At 70.2% G+C, this 15,030-nt stretch overlaps 5 protein-coding genes across 5 annotated transcripts in view; 4 read left to right on the plus strand and 1 right to left on the minus strand.

Moving 5' to 3' along the window:
* Nucleotides 1-356: 356 nt before the first annotated feature.
* AURANDRAFT_65587 (hypothetical protein) lies at nucleotides 357-2,666 on the plus strand (the record flags this gene model as incomplete). Its single annotated transcript, XM_009040477.1, has 3 exons — nucleotides 357-800; nucleotides 845-1,474; nucleotides 1,497-2,666. The coding sequence occupies 3 exons, from the start codon at nucleotides 357-359 to the stop codon at nucleotides 2,664-2,666; spliced, it is 2,244 nt and encodes a 747-aa protein (XP_009038725.1).
* Nucleotides 2,667-3,310: 644 nt separating this feature from the next.
* Nucleotides 3,311-4,387, plus strand: AURANDRAFT_65588 (hypothetical protein; the record flags this gene model as incomplete). The annotated part of the gene is made up of 1 exon (XM_009040478.1): nucleotides 3,311-4,387. The coding sequence occupies one exon, from the start codon at nucleotides 3,311-3,313 to the stop codon at nucleotides 4,385-4,387; it is 1,077 nt and encodes a 358-aa protein (XP_009038726.1).
* A 1,145-nt stretch (nucleotides 4,388-5,532) lies between these two features.
* On the plus strand, nucleotides 5,533-6,849 carry AURANDRAFT_65589 (hypothetical protein; the record flags this gene model as incomplete). Its single annotated transcript, XM_009040479.1, has 1 exon — nucleotides 5,533-6,849. One exon carries the CDS (start codon nucleotides 5,533-5,535, stop codon nucleotides 6,847-6,849), a length of 1,317 nt encoding a protein of 438 aa, XP_009038727.1.
* Nucleotides 6,850-8,539: 1,690 nt separating this feature from the next.
* AURANDRAFT_29136 (hypothetical protein) lies at nucleotides 8,540-8,932 on the plus strand (the record flags this gene model as incomplete). Its single annotated transcript, XM_009040480.1, has 1 exon — nucleotides 8,540-8,932. A coding segment is annotated over one exon (393 nt), but the record flags the coding sequence as incomplete, so codon positions are not given.
* A 6,032-nt stretch (nucleotides 8,933-14,964) lies between these two features.
* AURANDRAFT_69877 (hypothetical protein) overlaps nucleotides 14,965-15,030 on the minus strand; it is a gene marked incomplete at both ends in the record, with an annotated part of 826 nt that continues 760 nt past the window's right edge. The window contains one exon of the mRNA XM_009040509.1: nucleotides 14,965-15,027. Coding sequence (XP_009038757.1) covers nucleotides 15,023-15,027 — 5 coding nt within the window. The remainder of the gene's footprint in view (nucleotides 15,028-15,030) is intronic.

Raw genomic sequence — 15,030 nt, forward strand, 5'->3', positions numbered from 1 at the left:
CAAATCGCTTGAGGAACTCGCGTGGATGCGCATGTATTTACAAGCAGTCAATTTTGAGACGATACTCGCACAGGAGAGGGATCGCGCCCCGATTTTGTGGACCTCCTCGACGCAGCCCAGAGCCGCCCTCGAGGCACGGTCCGTCGCCGTCGCGCGCAGCGCATCGCTGAACTCGAGATGGTCGAACACGGCGCCTCGAAGATGTGCGTCGAGGCGGCGCATGACGCCGGGCTGAGCCGGGTTTTGCCTCCTCATGCTGCCCCACGGAGGCGGCAACTAGGTAAAGTTTACCGAGTTGTTGAATTTCCGTTCTCGATACGATGGCAGCTCGATCCGCCACGCTGATAGAAGCCCCGATGCTGCTGCTGCTCGCCAGCGCCCGCGGCTCGTCGATGCTAGCAGCCCCGATGCTGCTGCTGCTCGCCGGCGCCCGCGGCTCGTCGTATTCCTACGCCTACGGCAATTGCTCCTACGCGACCGAGAGCTGCCCCTACCGCGCGGATGGGTATTGCGACGCGCCGGAGTACTGCGACTGCGACGTCTGGGATTGCGACCCCTGCGCCGCGCACCTGACCTGCGAGAGTTGCGTCGCCGACGACGGCTGCGTTTTCTGCGAAACGGAGCAAATCTGCGCGTCCGAGGCGCCGCCACCGTCGTACTTCGCCGACGCGGGCAAGACCGTGTCCTGCCCGACGTACGCGACGACCTGCGAAACCGGCGTCGCCGCGGCGCCGGACCCCTACTACGAGGCCGAGGCCTGGTACCTCGAGATGATCAACGCGCCGGCGGCCTGGGCCAGCGTCCGTTTTGAGAGACGAAACATCGTCACCGACGCGCTTCGCAGGCCTGGGCGCGCGGCGTCACCGGCGCGGGCGTCAGAATTCAGGTCAACGACGACGGCGTCGACGATGGCCACCCCGATTTAGCTAAAGTCTCCGCCAGCGAATCCTGCGCCATCTCCGCGCCGGCGGACGCGGACTCGGAGCACGGCACGCACTGCGCGGCGCTCGCGGCCGCGTCGTCGAACGCCCACTGCGGCGTCGGCGTCGCGCCCGACGCGACGCTCGCGAGCTGCAACGTCTTCAACGGCAGCGCCGAGGTCGCCGACGACTCCTATCTGTACGCGTTCGACAACGACGTCTCGAGCAACTCGTGGGGCATCGACGCGTGCGTGCTCAGCGAGCAGTCCGCGGGCGCCGCGTGCCCCTTCGCCGCGGGCTCCGAGCCCTGCGCGGCCTGCGGGTCCGACGACTGGCGCGCGGGCGCTTTAGACGACGCCTGCGCGGACGCCGTCGTGAGCTACTGCGAGTCGTCCTTCGAGGACGCCGCGGACGCGTGCCTCGACTTCGACCGCTACTTCATCGCGTGCGGCTACAACCAGCTCTCCGAGTCGGCCGCGGACGCGTTGAAGCGCGGCGCGCGCGACGGCCGGGGCGGCAGGGGCATCGCGCGGCCCGGCGCGACGGGAGCGTTCGTCTTGTCACGGGTACTCGTAGGTCTACGTCTTCGCCGCGGGCAACGAGTACGGCTCGGGCGACGACGTCAACTACGAGGGCTACCTCAACTCGCGCTACACGATCTCCGTCGGCGCCGTCGGCAAGCTCCAGAAGCACGCGTCCTACTCGTCGGTGGGCGCGCCCGTCACCATCGCGGCGCCCGGCGGCGACGAGGAGTTCGTCCACAACATGGTCACGGCGTTCCCGGTCGCATCGGGCCGCGCGGACGACTGCGGCGACGCCACCGTGGGCACGTCCTTCGCGACGCCCCTGGTCGCCGGCGTCGTCGCGCTCATGCTCGAGGCGAACCCGGAGCTAGGGTGGAGAGACGTCCAGGGCATCTTCGCCAACACGTCGAAACAAGTCGACGCGGACGACGACGACTGGGCGACGAACGCCGCGGGCGTGACACACAGCTACAAGTACGGCTTCGGTCTCGTCGACGCGGACGCGGCCGTCGCGGCGGCCGGGGACTGGGACCCGTACCCGCGCGAGTTCGCGCGCGCGGTCAAGACGGCGGTCCGCGCGCCCATTGTGGACTGCGCCAACGGCACGGAGACGTGGGTGTCGTCGGAGCTCGGCCCGGTCAACGCGTCGGCGACGGCCGTCGTCGAGCACGTCGCCGTCCTGCTCACCGTCGAGCACCCCTACCGCGGCGACCTGCGCGTCGAGCTCGAACGGAACGGCGTCACGTCGACGCTCGCCTGGGAGCGGCCCGAGGGCGGCAAGCGGTTCAGCGACTGGAAATTCACGACGCTGCGCCACTGGGGCGAGAGGCTCGACGACGGCAACTTCACGCTCCGCGTGGCCGACATGCGCGAGGGCAGCGGGCCCAACGGGACCAACGCGTCGTCGTCCTCGTACTACTACGGCGACGACTACGACGACGACGGCGACGACGACGGCGTCCTCGTGTCGTGGACGCTCGTCGTCTATGGCCACGACTACGCGGCGTCCGCTCCGGCGCCGGTCGGCGACGACGACGACGACGACGAGGCGTCCGTCGTGAAGCTCGCGGTGATAGTCGGTGTCGTGGTCCTTGTGCTCGTGGTGCTCGTCGCGGCGGCCGCCGCCGCGACGCGGCGCCGCGCGCCCGTCGAGCCCGCGCTCGGCGCGCAGACGGCCCATCCGACGAAAGATGCCGTGCAGAACCCCGTGACGACGCCCTAGGGAGCATCTTAACCGAACTCGGCCTGGAGCTCCGCGCTCGCGCACTTGATCGCGCGCGCGTTCTCCGACACGGCCGCGCGGACGACGTCCCGGTCGTTCCTGAGGCCCGGGGAGGCGTATTGCAATGCGAAGCCGGAGCTCTTGACGGCGACGAGGACCGTGGCCTTATCTTCCTTGAGCTTCTTGCAGAACTGTAGCGCGTCGCCGTCCTCGCGCACGGCGGCGCGCGCGATTTCGGGATCGTCGCGCAGCGTCGACGTGTATCGCAACGCGCGGCCGAACGCTTTCACGGCCGCGAGGACGACCGCGGGATCCTCCCGCAGCGCCGCGTCGGCCCAGAGCAGCGCGTCGACGTGGGTCTGCACGGCTGTCAGGACGACTTCCCGGTCGCCTTTAAAGCTCCCAAAGTTCAGCAAAGCGTCGCCGCTCTGTCGCACGGCTTTCAAGGCTTCTTGCCTGCTTCCGCAGTTCGAATTCGTCTTCGCTTCCAGGCCCAGGAAGTCGCCGTCGTCGTCGTCGCTGTCGGAGACGTCCTGGCGCGCGACGACACCCTTCCCATAGGCCGAATTACTCGTTTCCCAGGGCGCCATAACTGAGCTGCCCAAAAGATCAAGGACACCATGTTTACCTTTTGAACAAATGCGATGCGATGGCTGCCCATTGTCATGCTCGCGCTCGTCGACGGCAAGTCGCGCTGCCCGCGCGGGTCCGCGTGGCCCGCGCGCCTGCGGTCCGCCAACGGCACGTGCGCGACGTTCCTCGCCGGCGCGCCGCAGCAGCAGGGGTTGGGCCACGCCTTCATGTCCTTCAATCGCCTCGTGCACGTCGCCGGCCGCCTCGGCCTGACGCTGGCCGCGCGCTTCGCGTCGCGGGGCCACGGCATGAACGCGACGAAGGTCGACGCCTACTTCTTCGGCGCGTACTTTGACGCCGCGGGGCCGCCCGCGGGCTGCGAAAAGGTTCCCGCGGCCGCGTCCGAGGCCGCGCTCGCGGCGAGCGTCGACGCCTTCCGCGCGGGCGCCTGCGCGGCGGCGCCGGCCTGCGCCGTGTTCCGCCTCAAGACCGCGCCGCCCTTCCACAAGCGGCTGAACGTCGACGGCTACCGCGCGGCGTTCGAGGGCCGCGCGGCCGAGCGGGCGGCGCTGGCGCCGCGCGCGGCTCCCCGCGGCGACGCGTTCACGGTCGCCGTCCACATCCGCCGGGGCGACCACCTCAAGTACGGCCGCCGGAACGTCGATTTCGTCGCCCAGCGCTACGTGCCGAACGTCGCCTTCGTGGACCTGCTCGGCCGCGTCGCGGCCACGTTGAAAACGGGCGACATCGCGGCCCGCGCGCGCGTCGTCGTCCTCGCCGAGGGCGCGCGGCCCGGCGGCCTCGTGCCGGACATCGACGGCGACCGCACGGACTTCCGCGCGGCGCTGCCGGGCGTCGACGTTGACGTGGGCCCGCGCGAGGCCGTCGACGCGTTCGACGCGCTCTGCGCCGCGGACCTCGTCGTCACGTCCAAGTCGGGCTTCTCCCACCTCGCCGCGACGCTCTGCGCGCGGCCCGCGGTCCTCGCCGTGCCCTTCTGGCTCGACTACGCGTGCCTGCCGCGGGCGCTCGAGCTCGCGGAGACGGCCGCCGTCTTCGACGACAACCCGAGCGGCGCTCCCGTGAACCTCACGGCGCGCTTCGACTACGACGAGGCGGCGCTCCTCGCGCTCCTCCGGCCGCCATAGGGTCCCTTTAGGCGAGGCGGTAGCGCCGCGGCATGCCGAGCTCGTCGTTCTCGAAGGCGACGTAGACGTCGCCCGTGGTCTCGTCGACGGCGAGCTCGTGGGCGTTGTCCGTGGTCGACGTGTTCACCGGCGGTGCGGCGAAGCTGCACTCGCCGGACGGGCTGGCGGCGTCGAGCGCGAAGATAAAAGAATCGGCCTTTGTCTTTGCCTCCGGCCCTCCGTTGCCCACGGACACGACGACGCGATCCCGCGGTCCGTCGTAGCGGACGGCGTTGGGCCCGGCGCCGTTCACCTCGGCCACGCAGGGCCACGCGCCGACGAAGGCGCCCGTCGACGCGTCGAGCGCGACGAGGCGATTGTGGGCGCGGTCCGCGAGCCAGACGCGGTCTCGCGACTCGTCGACCGTGACGCTGTGGAGCTGCGAGAAGTTGCCCACGGGGTCGTCGGACGGGTCGACGGTGCCGTTGTTGCCGCGGATCCACACAGGTTCGTAGGTGGCGCCGTCGAGCCTCGCCACGCGCTCGTTCAGGCCGTCGCCGTCGCCGCCGTCGGAGATGAAGAGCGCGCCGAAGCCCCAGGCGACGTCCGTGACCTCCGCGAGCTCGAAAGGCTGTCGTCCCGAGCCCTCGCGGCCGCTCCTGCCGAGCTTCGTGACCAGCCCGCCCGTCGCGACGCTCAGGCGCCGTACCGTGAAATCGCCGTACCACCCGAGGTGCGGGTTGTTGATGGCGTCCGCGACCCAGAGCTCGCCGGCGTGGTGCACGCAGCCGTGGGGGAAGACGAGCGCGCCCGCGCCCCAGGCCCGTTTGTACGCGCCGTCGATGCCAAAGGTGAGGATCGGCGGCGAGCCGAGGTGCACGGCGTGGAGGTCGGCGCCGTCGAAGGCGACGCAGCGCACGTTGGAGAAGTTCGCGAGGATGTTTTTGGGGACGTTGGTCAAGTTCGGAAACGACGCGTCGAGCACGTAGGTCGCCGCTTGCGCGACTGCTGCGAGCGAGAATGCGCGAATGAGCATCATGCTTCTCGTTTGGGGCAGCCTCCCCGGGGTCGAGAGGCAATGCTCAGTGTCAATGATGAAGATCGACTTGGCGACTTGCCGCAGCATGGACACCGAGTCGATGAGCCCTGCCAAGCACTGACACACCATGGGCCGCCGCGCCGTGACCCCGCGGCACGGCGACGTCATCGCCGCGGCGACCGCCGGCGACCTCGGAAAACTCCAGAGCTTCGACCGCGCCGCCGTCGCCGGCGCCGTCGACAAGCACGGCTGCACGGCGCTGCACTGGGCCGCGGGCGGCGGCTTCCCCGACTGCGTCGCCTGGCTCGTCGACGAGGGGCTCTGCGCCGTCGACGCGCCGCAGCAGACCAACGGCCGCGCGCCGCTCCACTTCGCGGCGCGCAACGGGCGCGTCGACGCGTGCCGCTGCATCGTCGACCGCTGCGGCGGGCGCGTCGACCCGAGGGCCGACGCGGACGTGACGCCCATCCAGCTCGCGGCCTGGCAGCTGCGCCTCGAGGTGCTGGAGTACCTGGAAAGCGCCGGCGCGGACCCCGCGCGCGTCAACGGCTTCGGCTGCACCGCCGCGCATTGGGTCGTGCTGGCGCCCAAGGACCGCGCGGCCGTGCCCGGCCTCCACCTCAAGGTCGCGCGCTGGCTCGAGGCGCGGCTCGCGCCGGCGCTCGGCGACTGCTGGCGCCTGCGCAACGCCCAGGGCCACGAGCCGCTGCACAAGGCCGCGTTCTCGGGGCATTCCCACTTTTGCGAGTGGCTCCGCGAGGCCAAGGGCATCCTCGACTCGCCCGACGACCACGGCAACTACGCCGCGGACCTCGCGCGCGAGACGGGCCACGAGGCCCTGTCCGCGTGGCTCCGGACGAAGTGCGCGCCGTCGCGCGCCGCGGACCTCGCGGCGCTGCGCGCGTGCGCGCCGGACCTCGGCGACGACCCGGACGACGCGGAGCTGCGGCGCGCGTTCCGGAGCGCGGCGCTGGCGTCGCACCCGGACAGGGGCGGCGACGCCGCGGCCTTCGACCGCGCGAGGCGGTCCTACGAGCGCCTCGCGCGGGGCGTCGGAGCCCAGGCGAACCCGCTCCGCGACGCGGCGACGGTGCGGCGGCTCCTCGCGGACGAAGCCGTGTCGGCGAGCGCGCCGGGCGCGCTCGCCGAGTTCGAGGCGCGCCTCGCCGTCGTGCTGCTCGAGCAGCCGGGCGGGCTCGCGCTCGGCTCGCTGCGGAAGCGCTACGGCCGCGCGTGGCCCGACGCGCCCAACTACTTCCCGGAGCCCGCGGACCACGGCTACCGCAAGCTCGCGCACCTCATCAGACACGAGGCGGCCCGCGTCGCGCGCGTCGTCGACGAGGACAACGGCAACGTCGTCCTCTACTCCGCGCTCGACAAGGCCGGCCTCGAGCACCGGCTACTCGAGCTCGAGGAGGCCAGGAGTAGCAATATTACTTCTTAGTAGTTTTCCCTCGGCAGACGACGCGGTGGACCTGCCAGTGGCTCTTCTGGCAGGTTCGGTCGCAGTAGTAGACCTTCTTGCATGCAACGCACGCGTTCAAGTCCGCGCTTTGCCGACCGCAAGAATCGCACCACCGTATGGTTTTTTCTGGGATGTGGAGGTCCTCCATCTGTGCTGCAGCTTGCTGCTGCGGCGACTCCGGGTTCGTCTCCGGTTGGGCCGACATGCCAAAGTCACCAGGCGCCCGACACGCCATGATCGCAGCGCGGAACTCTTCGACGTCATCGCAGCGTGACAATCCGAGAAGTGCCTGTCTGGCGCGTCGAGGCGATATGTTGGCGCGAACGATGGGGCGGCTCGTGCTTCGAAACTCGAGGTCGTCGTCGTCATCTTGGAGGTGCCTAAAATCAACGATGCCGAGGAGCCCGCCGAAAATATAGAGCAAGTCCCGTGGCACGAAACCAGCCGCCCCGGCGTTGTTAAAGAACATTTCAAGATGGTACCAGTGCGCTTCGCCCCCCACGCGGACGGCGTTCAGATGGCACTCTTCTGCGCGCTGCCATTCCCGGCAACGCTTGTAGGCGACGGCGGCATTGAGCCACAGTTTGTATACGTCCGCTGGTCCGTCGGGCACCCGTCCCCAGGTCATTGACGCGCCGGCCGCGTAGACCCGCGCCGCGTTCTCGAATTGACCCAGCATCTCGAGGCTCTCTCCGAATCGATTGACAACGACGAACCATCTTACGTTCGTTGGCCAGGGAGGCGTGTCGGACCAGCGTGGAATCGACATCCTCGCCAAGGCGTGATAGTGCAGATGTACCACATTGGCCCACAGTTTCTTCTCAACGTAGCGTACGAGCAACTTCTCATGAATGCCTCGGGCGACATCGTCTAACAACGGGGTCGCAGGGTCGCACAAGGCGAGGTGAAGCGCGCGATCGATTAAGAGGTCCTTTTGGCGCATGGTCAACCGCATGTCATCTTCGCCAACGGCCAGGCCCGCGTAGTGCTGGAATGTCGCGTGACCGGCGTTGGCGTTCGCGACGATCGTCACGTCGACGACTCGAGGTGTCAGCTCCCGAAACGGTACCTGTCGGAACTCCCGTGTCTCGTCCTCGTCACGTCCCGCTACAAGAGCGTGACCAGAGATGAAGGTCACGTTCGAACCGTGTTCCTCCGCGGGCGCGTCCGCCCGCCAGACGCACTCGTTGCGGCAGATGGCCAGCGTCCGATCCCGTCGGTCCGAGTCGGGCGGAAAGGCCTCGCGCTCCATTTTGCTGTCAAGATCCGGCAGCGCGAGGCCCGCGAGGCTTTGCCGCAGCGTCCCGCGGGCATCGCCTGGCTGCGGCGACGTCGGCGCACCGATGGGACGACCGGCGCTCACGCAGTCCACGCAGCGGCGTTGCGTTTTCGCCTTCCACTGCTTGGAGCTATAATGGCTGCGATCGAACGCTTCATGACAAGCCCCGCAGAGCTTCTCATCGTCGCTCATGAGAGACAGGTTTGAGGCTGCCGTCGAAGCTCGCCCATGCATAGCCATGCACTTGGGGCTGCAACAAAGCCGAAGGTGCACTGCTCTCCGGCAGGAACTGCCGCACCAAGCGCCAAGCGCCGCTCCCGCGAGACAATGGCGCTCGAGGCGTCGGTGAAGAAGCAGATGGCGGCGAAGCTCGAGGAGATGAAGCCGCAGATGGAGGCGGCCGAGGCCTGGATCGAGGCGGTCATCGGCGAACCCATGGAGGGCACCTTCGACGAGTGGCTGCGGAGCGGCGTCGTGCTCTGCAAGCTCCTCAACGGCGTCGCGCCGGGGTCCGTGAAGAAGATCGCGACGTCCGCCATGCCCTTCAAGCAGATGGAGAACATCTCGCTCTTCATCCGGGGCATCAAGAAGCTCGGCGTCCACGACAGCGACTGCTTCGACACGAACGACCTCTACAAGGGCCAGGACATCGGCAAGGTCGTCCAGTGCGTCCACAGTTTAGGCAGCGTCGTCCAGAAGCGCTGCAAGGACTACGCCGGGCCCCAGCTCGGCGTCAAGCTCGCGGACGCGAACAAGCGCGAGTTCACCGAGGACCAGCTCAAGGAGGCGCGCGCGGCCACCTCCAAGCTCAGCGCCGGGTCGTCGGCGACCATGGAGCGCAACGACGTGCTCAAGTCGGGCATCACCATGGGCAACACCTACGCCGGCGGCGCGGGCTCGTCCGAGGCGTCGAAGCTCGCGTCGGGCTCCGCGGCGACGATGGAGCGGAGCGAGGTCATCAAGTCGGGCATCACCATGGGCAACACCTACGCCGGCGGCGCCGGCTCGTCCGAGGCGTCGAAACTGGCGTCGGGCTCGGCCGCGACGATGGAGCGCACGGGCGTCGTCAAGGCCGGCATCACCTTCGGCAACGACCAGAGCGGCGACGGCTCCAACGAGATGTCGAAGATGACCATCGGCAGCGCGGGCCAGATGGAGCGCAGCGAGGTCCTCAAGACGGGCATCACCTTCGGCAACGCGTCCGCGGGCGCCGGCGCGGCGGACGCGTCCAAGGCCACGCAGGGTTCCAGCGCCACCATGGACCGCGCGGCCATGCCCCAGGACAACATCATGAAGAACGTGTCCTGAGGCGCCGCCTTTTTCCGCCCGCGGCCGTGGCCATCGCGGTCGCCGCGCGGCGCGCGCGACGTCGTAGCCTCGTCGTCGAGGCCGCAAGGACCGCTCTCATTCGTAATCGCGCTATGGAGAGCCCCTCGAGCTCGTCGCCGAGCAGCGAGCCGCCGGCCGAAGCCGCGGCAGCAGCGACGACGCCGCGAGACGACGCGCAAACGTCGCCCGACGCGCAAACGACCTCGCCCGCGGCGGCCGCGCCGGACGGCGACGCGCGCTGGGCGCGGCCAGCCCAGCGCCACTTCCTCGAGGCGACCTGCGACGCGCCGCCCCTGCGCTTCGGCCGCGGCAGCGCCGGCGGGTCGTCGTCGCGGGCGCTCTTCGGCGTGCGGGCCCAGGAGCAGGCCGTCTTCGAGCGCCTGCGGCGGAGCGCGGCCCAGGGCGAGTCGACGAGCCTCGTGCTCTGCGGCCACCGCGGCTGCGGCAAGCACGCGACGCTCGCGCGCGCGCTCGCGCGCCTCGACGCCGACGGCACTCTCCCGCGCTACGACGTCGCGGAGCTCAGCGGCCTCGTCCACGCCGAGGCCGCGACGGGCCTCCGCGAGCTCGTTAACCAGCTCGCCGCGGAGTCCGGGCGGGCCGCGGCCGCGACGTCGCGCTACGTCGACGATTTGGCGTTGGTCGTCGACGAGCTCCGGCGGCGGCGCGCGGAGCGGCGCGCGCCGCTGCTGGTGGTGCTCAGCGAGCTCGACGCCTTCGCGCTGCAGCCGCGGCAGACCCTGCTCTACACGTTACTGGACGCGATGCAGTCGCGGCTGGGGTGCGTCGTCGTCGTCGGCGTCACGACGGACCACGGCGTCCTCGAGCTCTTCGAGAAGCGCGTGCGGTCGCGGCTCCAGAACCACCACGTCTCCTTCACGCAGGCGCTCGCGTGCGACGTCGTCGCGTGTTGCAGGGCAGGAAAAGGGTGATTCAACGTCGCTTCAATGTGAGTGTTCCGCGCGCGCGCGTTTCGGACACAGCACCCACGCTTCGAGAGCGCTCCGAGAGATGATCGCTCGTCCAAAAATCAGCCGAAACGAGCGGAAAACGACCGAGATAGGAGCCTTTGAAGTTTGGAATTTTGCACCCTTTTCCTGCCCAGGCCTGCTGGGACGACCGCATGGCCGTCGACGGCGCGGCGCTCCGCGCGGCGGCCGCGGCGCCCCGGCGGCGCAAGCGGCCCCGGGACCCGGCGCCGCCGGCGCCCGATGCTGCGAGCGACGACGACGGATCTGCGGATGCGTACGCGCGGCGCCACGCGGCGAACTGGGCGGCGATCCGGACGTCCCCGCAGTTCCAGAACCGCGTCCGCGACGGCGTCGCCGCGGGCCGGAGCCTGCGCTGGTTCTCGCGCGTCATGGCGCGCGCCTGCGCGTCCCTCGCGCCGGACGCGCCGCTGCTGAGCGCGGCGACGGTCGAGGAGGCGTTCCGTTGCATGGACCCGAACTCGGGAGCTGCGTGGCGCGCGGCGGTGTCCGCGATGCCGCCGGCGGAGAAGGCCCTGCTCGTGGCCTTCCTCAAGCTCGAGCGCGTCGGGGCGCCCTACACGCTCGAGAGCGCCATCCACGTGCTCGGGCGGTTGTCGCAGGCGTCCGCCGCGGACGCGTACGAGGAGGAGGTTTTGGTCGACGCGATGGCCGCGCTCGTCGACAAGGACGTCGCCGTGCTCGCCCAGGAGCGCGGCGCGCCGCGGCGCGACACGCACGCGCTGCGCTTCGCCCACGTGCGCCTCGCCGCGGCCGTCGACGTCGACGACCTCTGGCTCGCGCTCCGCACGGACGACCTCGGCTGCCCGACGACGCTCCGCCAGTGGGCGCTGAACCACATCTAGGCCGGGTAACACACACAACGACACCCGACGCGCCTTACTTCCCCGCGTTGGCGTTCATGGGGTTCGTGAGGTCCTTGGCGAACTTGAGGAACGGGTTCGTCGTCGCCGCGGCCTCCTCGGGCTTCGCGAGCTTGACGGGGTCGTCGGGGAAGACGGCCAGGTTGTAGCCGAAGTCGAGGTTGTCCTCCTCCTTCAGGCCCGGGTAGGCGGCGAGCGTCGCGGATTTGAGGCTCTCGAGGTTGCCGTAGATGGACTGCGGCACGGACTCGGACCGCGGCACGGTCACGCAGCCCACGGGCGCCCAGTCCTCGGTGCCGCCGGGCTTGACGTAGACGCGGTACTCGGGGATGCCCGACTTCTTCGCGGCCTCGTAGGCGCCCGCCGCGCGCTCGCGCTCGACCTTGGCGGGCGACTTGACCTTCTTCTCCGTGAATTTGTTCGTCCCGAAGCCCGTCTTCTTCGCTCCGAGCGCGGACGGCGCGGCGGAGGCGCCGGGCGCCAGGAACGCCGAGGCGCCCGCGGCGCAGAGCGCGACGACGACATATGAGCACTTCATGGTCGAACCTGCGGTGAGCGCAGGTCTTCGGAGCGCGTGGCGTGTTTGGCCCGGCGCGCGAAGGCAGGGAGCGCGGCCGATGCGTTGCGCTAGCTCTCGTGTCGCTTGCAGACTTGTTTGCGCGCGGAACCCCGCGCGCGCGCGTCGTGTCGGACGCTGAGCCATGCCTCTGCGTGTATTGTCTGTGTCAGCACCGGCCAAAGCTGCGGCAACGCTGCCGATCTCAACATAGAGGCGAGCGGCACACGATGGCCGCTGTGATGCGTTGCAGGCAGCCCTTCAGACGATGAAACACCTCCTACTCGTCCTCCTCTCGCTCCGCGCCGCCGGCGACGCGATCTACCGCGTCGACTCGCGCGAGGTCTGCGTCGAGACCGGCGCGGCGCCGTTCTGCGTCGACTTCGTGCACGCCGAGCTCGAGGCGGCGGCGCGCGCCTTCTGCGAATCCACGCAAGTCTGCGTCGCCGGCGAGGCCGCGTCCCTCGCGGCGGAGGCGCGGCGCGCGCTGCTCGCGCGCGGCGACGCCGCCGAGGCCGAGCTCCGGCGCCGCTTCCGGTGCATGCTCGACCGGAACGCGACGGACGGCTGCCAGCACGGCGAAGACCAAACCCACGACTGGCTCGACAACGCCGACGGCACCGCGCGCCGGAAGATTGCCACCCGGCGGCGCGAGGCGGCGGCGCTCCTCGCGGGCGACCTGCCGCGGCCCGAGAGCTCGGAGTGCGAGGCGCCGAGCGAGGCGCACGCGGCGATCCGCGCGTGCCCGCTCGCGCGCGCCTACGCGTCCATCGACGTCACGCCGGCGGACCTGCCCATCTGGGACGTCGACGGCGGCGACGTGCCCCCGCGGGCCTGGGCGACGCTCGGGGAGCTCTTCTCCGAGGACGAGCACTACGAGCACGCGACGGCCGCGCTGCTCCGGTCCCTCGAGCTGGGCCTCGCGGCCCTGGACCCGGGCCGCGCCTGCATGGTCGACCTCCACGTCGCGACGATCGCCGGCGCCTGGGGCGAGCTCGACGCGGCCGCGCGCGTCTACGGCCGCGCGGCCGCGCGCGCGGCGGTCCTGAGCGAGGGCGCGCGGCTCGACGGCCGCGAAAACGACTTCCGGGACTACGGCGCCATGGCGACGGCGAGCCGCCTGAACGCGGCCATGCTCCTGCCGCCCATCGTCCCCCGATCGGCGGAGCTCGCGGCGGCGCGGGCCCGGCTCCGAGGAGACCTGGAGATTCTGGCCGCGGCGGACTTTTCGCCGGTGCGCGAGGACCTGTTCCTCCAGCGCATCGGCCGCACGCTCTTCTACCTCGCGCACCAGTGCGAGCCCGAGGTCGAGGAGCAGAAGTTGCTCGCGGCGCTCCTCGCGAAGGTCGCGCCGTCGCTCGTCGAAGCCTCGCCGGAGCTCGCGCGGCGGCGGCCCGCCGCGGCGACGCGCGTCGCCTTCGTCTCGGCCTACCTCTGCGACCACAGCATCGGCAAGATGCTCGCCGAGGTGCTCTTCTTTTTGAACCAGGACGCGCGGCTGCAGGTCTTCGCGCTGCACCTGGAGAACGGGCACGCCGCGCGGCCCGGCGACCACGTGCGCCAGTTCCTCGAGGCCCACCTCGGCGCGGACCGGTCGCTCGTATTGCCGGCGACCCTCGCCGGCGCGCGCGGCGCCGTCCTCGACCTGGGCGTCGACGTGCTGCTCTACCCGGACGTGGGCATGGAGATCACGAGCTACTTCCTCGCGTTCTCGCGCCTCGCGCGCGTCCAGGTCGTCTGGTGGGGCCACCCGGTGACGACGGGGCTCGCGAGCGTCGACTACTTTCTGGGATTGGACACGGAGGTCGACGGGGCTTCGGACCACTACGCGGAGCAACTGGTGCGCGCGTCGTGGGTGAACACGGCGCCGTTCCAGATCAAGGCCCTCGAGCGGCAGCCCCGGGGCGACCTGCTCGAGCGGGACCCCGGCGGCGCCTTGTATTTGATTCTGGGGCGGCTCTTCAAGGTCCACGCGCTCTTCGACGACATCTTATTGGACGTCCTCGAGGCGGACCCGACGGGCGTCGTCGCCGTCGTCTCCGAGCCGCAGCGCCAGCTCACGTCGTTGATGTTCCGGCGCCTGCGGGCGAGCGCGGGCGCCCGGAACCGCGCGCACCTCCTGGAGCGGCTGCGCGTCGTCGACTACTGGAACTACGTGAACGCGCTGTCGAACGCGCGCGTCGCGCTCGACACGTACCCCTACGGCGGCTGCCTCACGGCCCTCGACGCGCTCTCCAACGGCGTGCCCCTCGTCGTGCTCCCGGGCCCCCTGGAGCGCGGCCGCCACGCCATGTCCATCTACGGCCAGATGAACCTGACGGACTTCGTCGCGCGCGACGCGGCGGACTACGTGCGCCTCGCGGTGGCCCTCGCCACGGACGACGACGTCCACGCGCGCGCCGTCGACGAGATCCGGGCCAAGTACCCCGACGCCCACCGCGCCGGCGACGTCGCCGCGGAGTGGGCCGGCGCGTTCCTCCGCATGGACCGCGGCGCCGTCTAGGCTAAAGATGCGTTCTTCAACTTGCACGGTTGCTTAACGCGCGCGTTTCGACGCGATGGCCAGCCCCCAACCCTCCCCACGGAGTCCCACGGAGCCCCTGCCCGAGGCGCCGCCGGCGGAGGACGCGGCGCCGGCGCCGCCGAAGGTCGACGAGTCCATGATCGCCGTGGGCCCCCAGACGGCGGAGTTGAAACAACTCGACGACCTCATCCACGGCGCCCTCGAGGCGCTGCTCATCGAGGCCAAGGAGCGCGGCATCGACAAGCCGCCCTACGGGCGGGGGCCGCTGCACCTGCCCTACGACGACTACACGCGGGACGACGGGTCCGAGGAGGACGAGGAGGACGAGGACTACGACGAGGACGACGACGAGGACTTTGAGCAGGACCCGCCGTTCAAGTACGAGTACGGCTTCAACGCGCTGAGCTTCGTCGCCGACTACCTGCGGGCCCACAACCCCAACAACCCCGACAAGGACTTCGAGGAGGAGTTCAGCGGCAGCGACGAGGACAAGCCGCCCGCGACGCCGCCCGAGGAGATGGACGAGGTCACGAAGCTCCTGTCCTAAGGTCGTTGCGACGAAAGGGGTGCTTTAGCGTAGAGAGCAGAGGGAGGCGCGCGAGACACACCCGCTCACTGCC

This window comes from Aureococcus anophagefferens (genome assembly GCF_000186865.1).
Source record: "Aureococcus anophagefferens unplaced genomic scaffold AURANscaffold_15, whole genome shotgun sequence".
In the NCBI taxonomy this organism is placed as follows: domain Eukaryota; class Pelagophyceae; order Pelagomonadales; family Pelagomonadaceae; genus Aureococcus; species Aureococcus anophagefferens.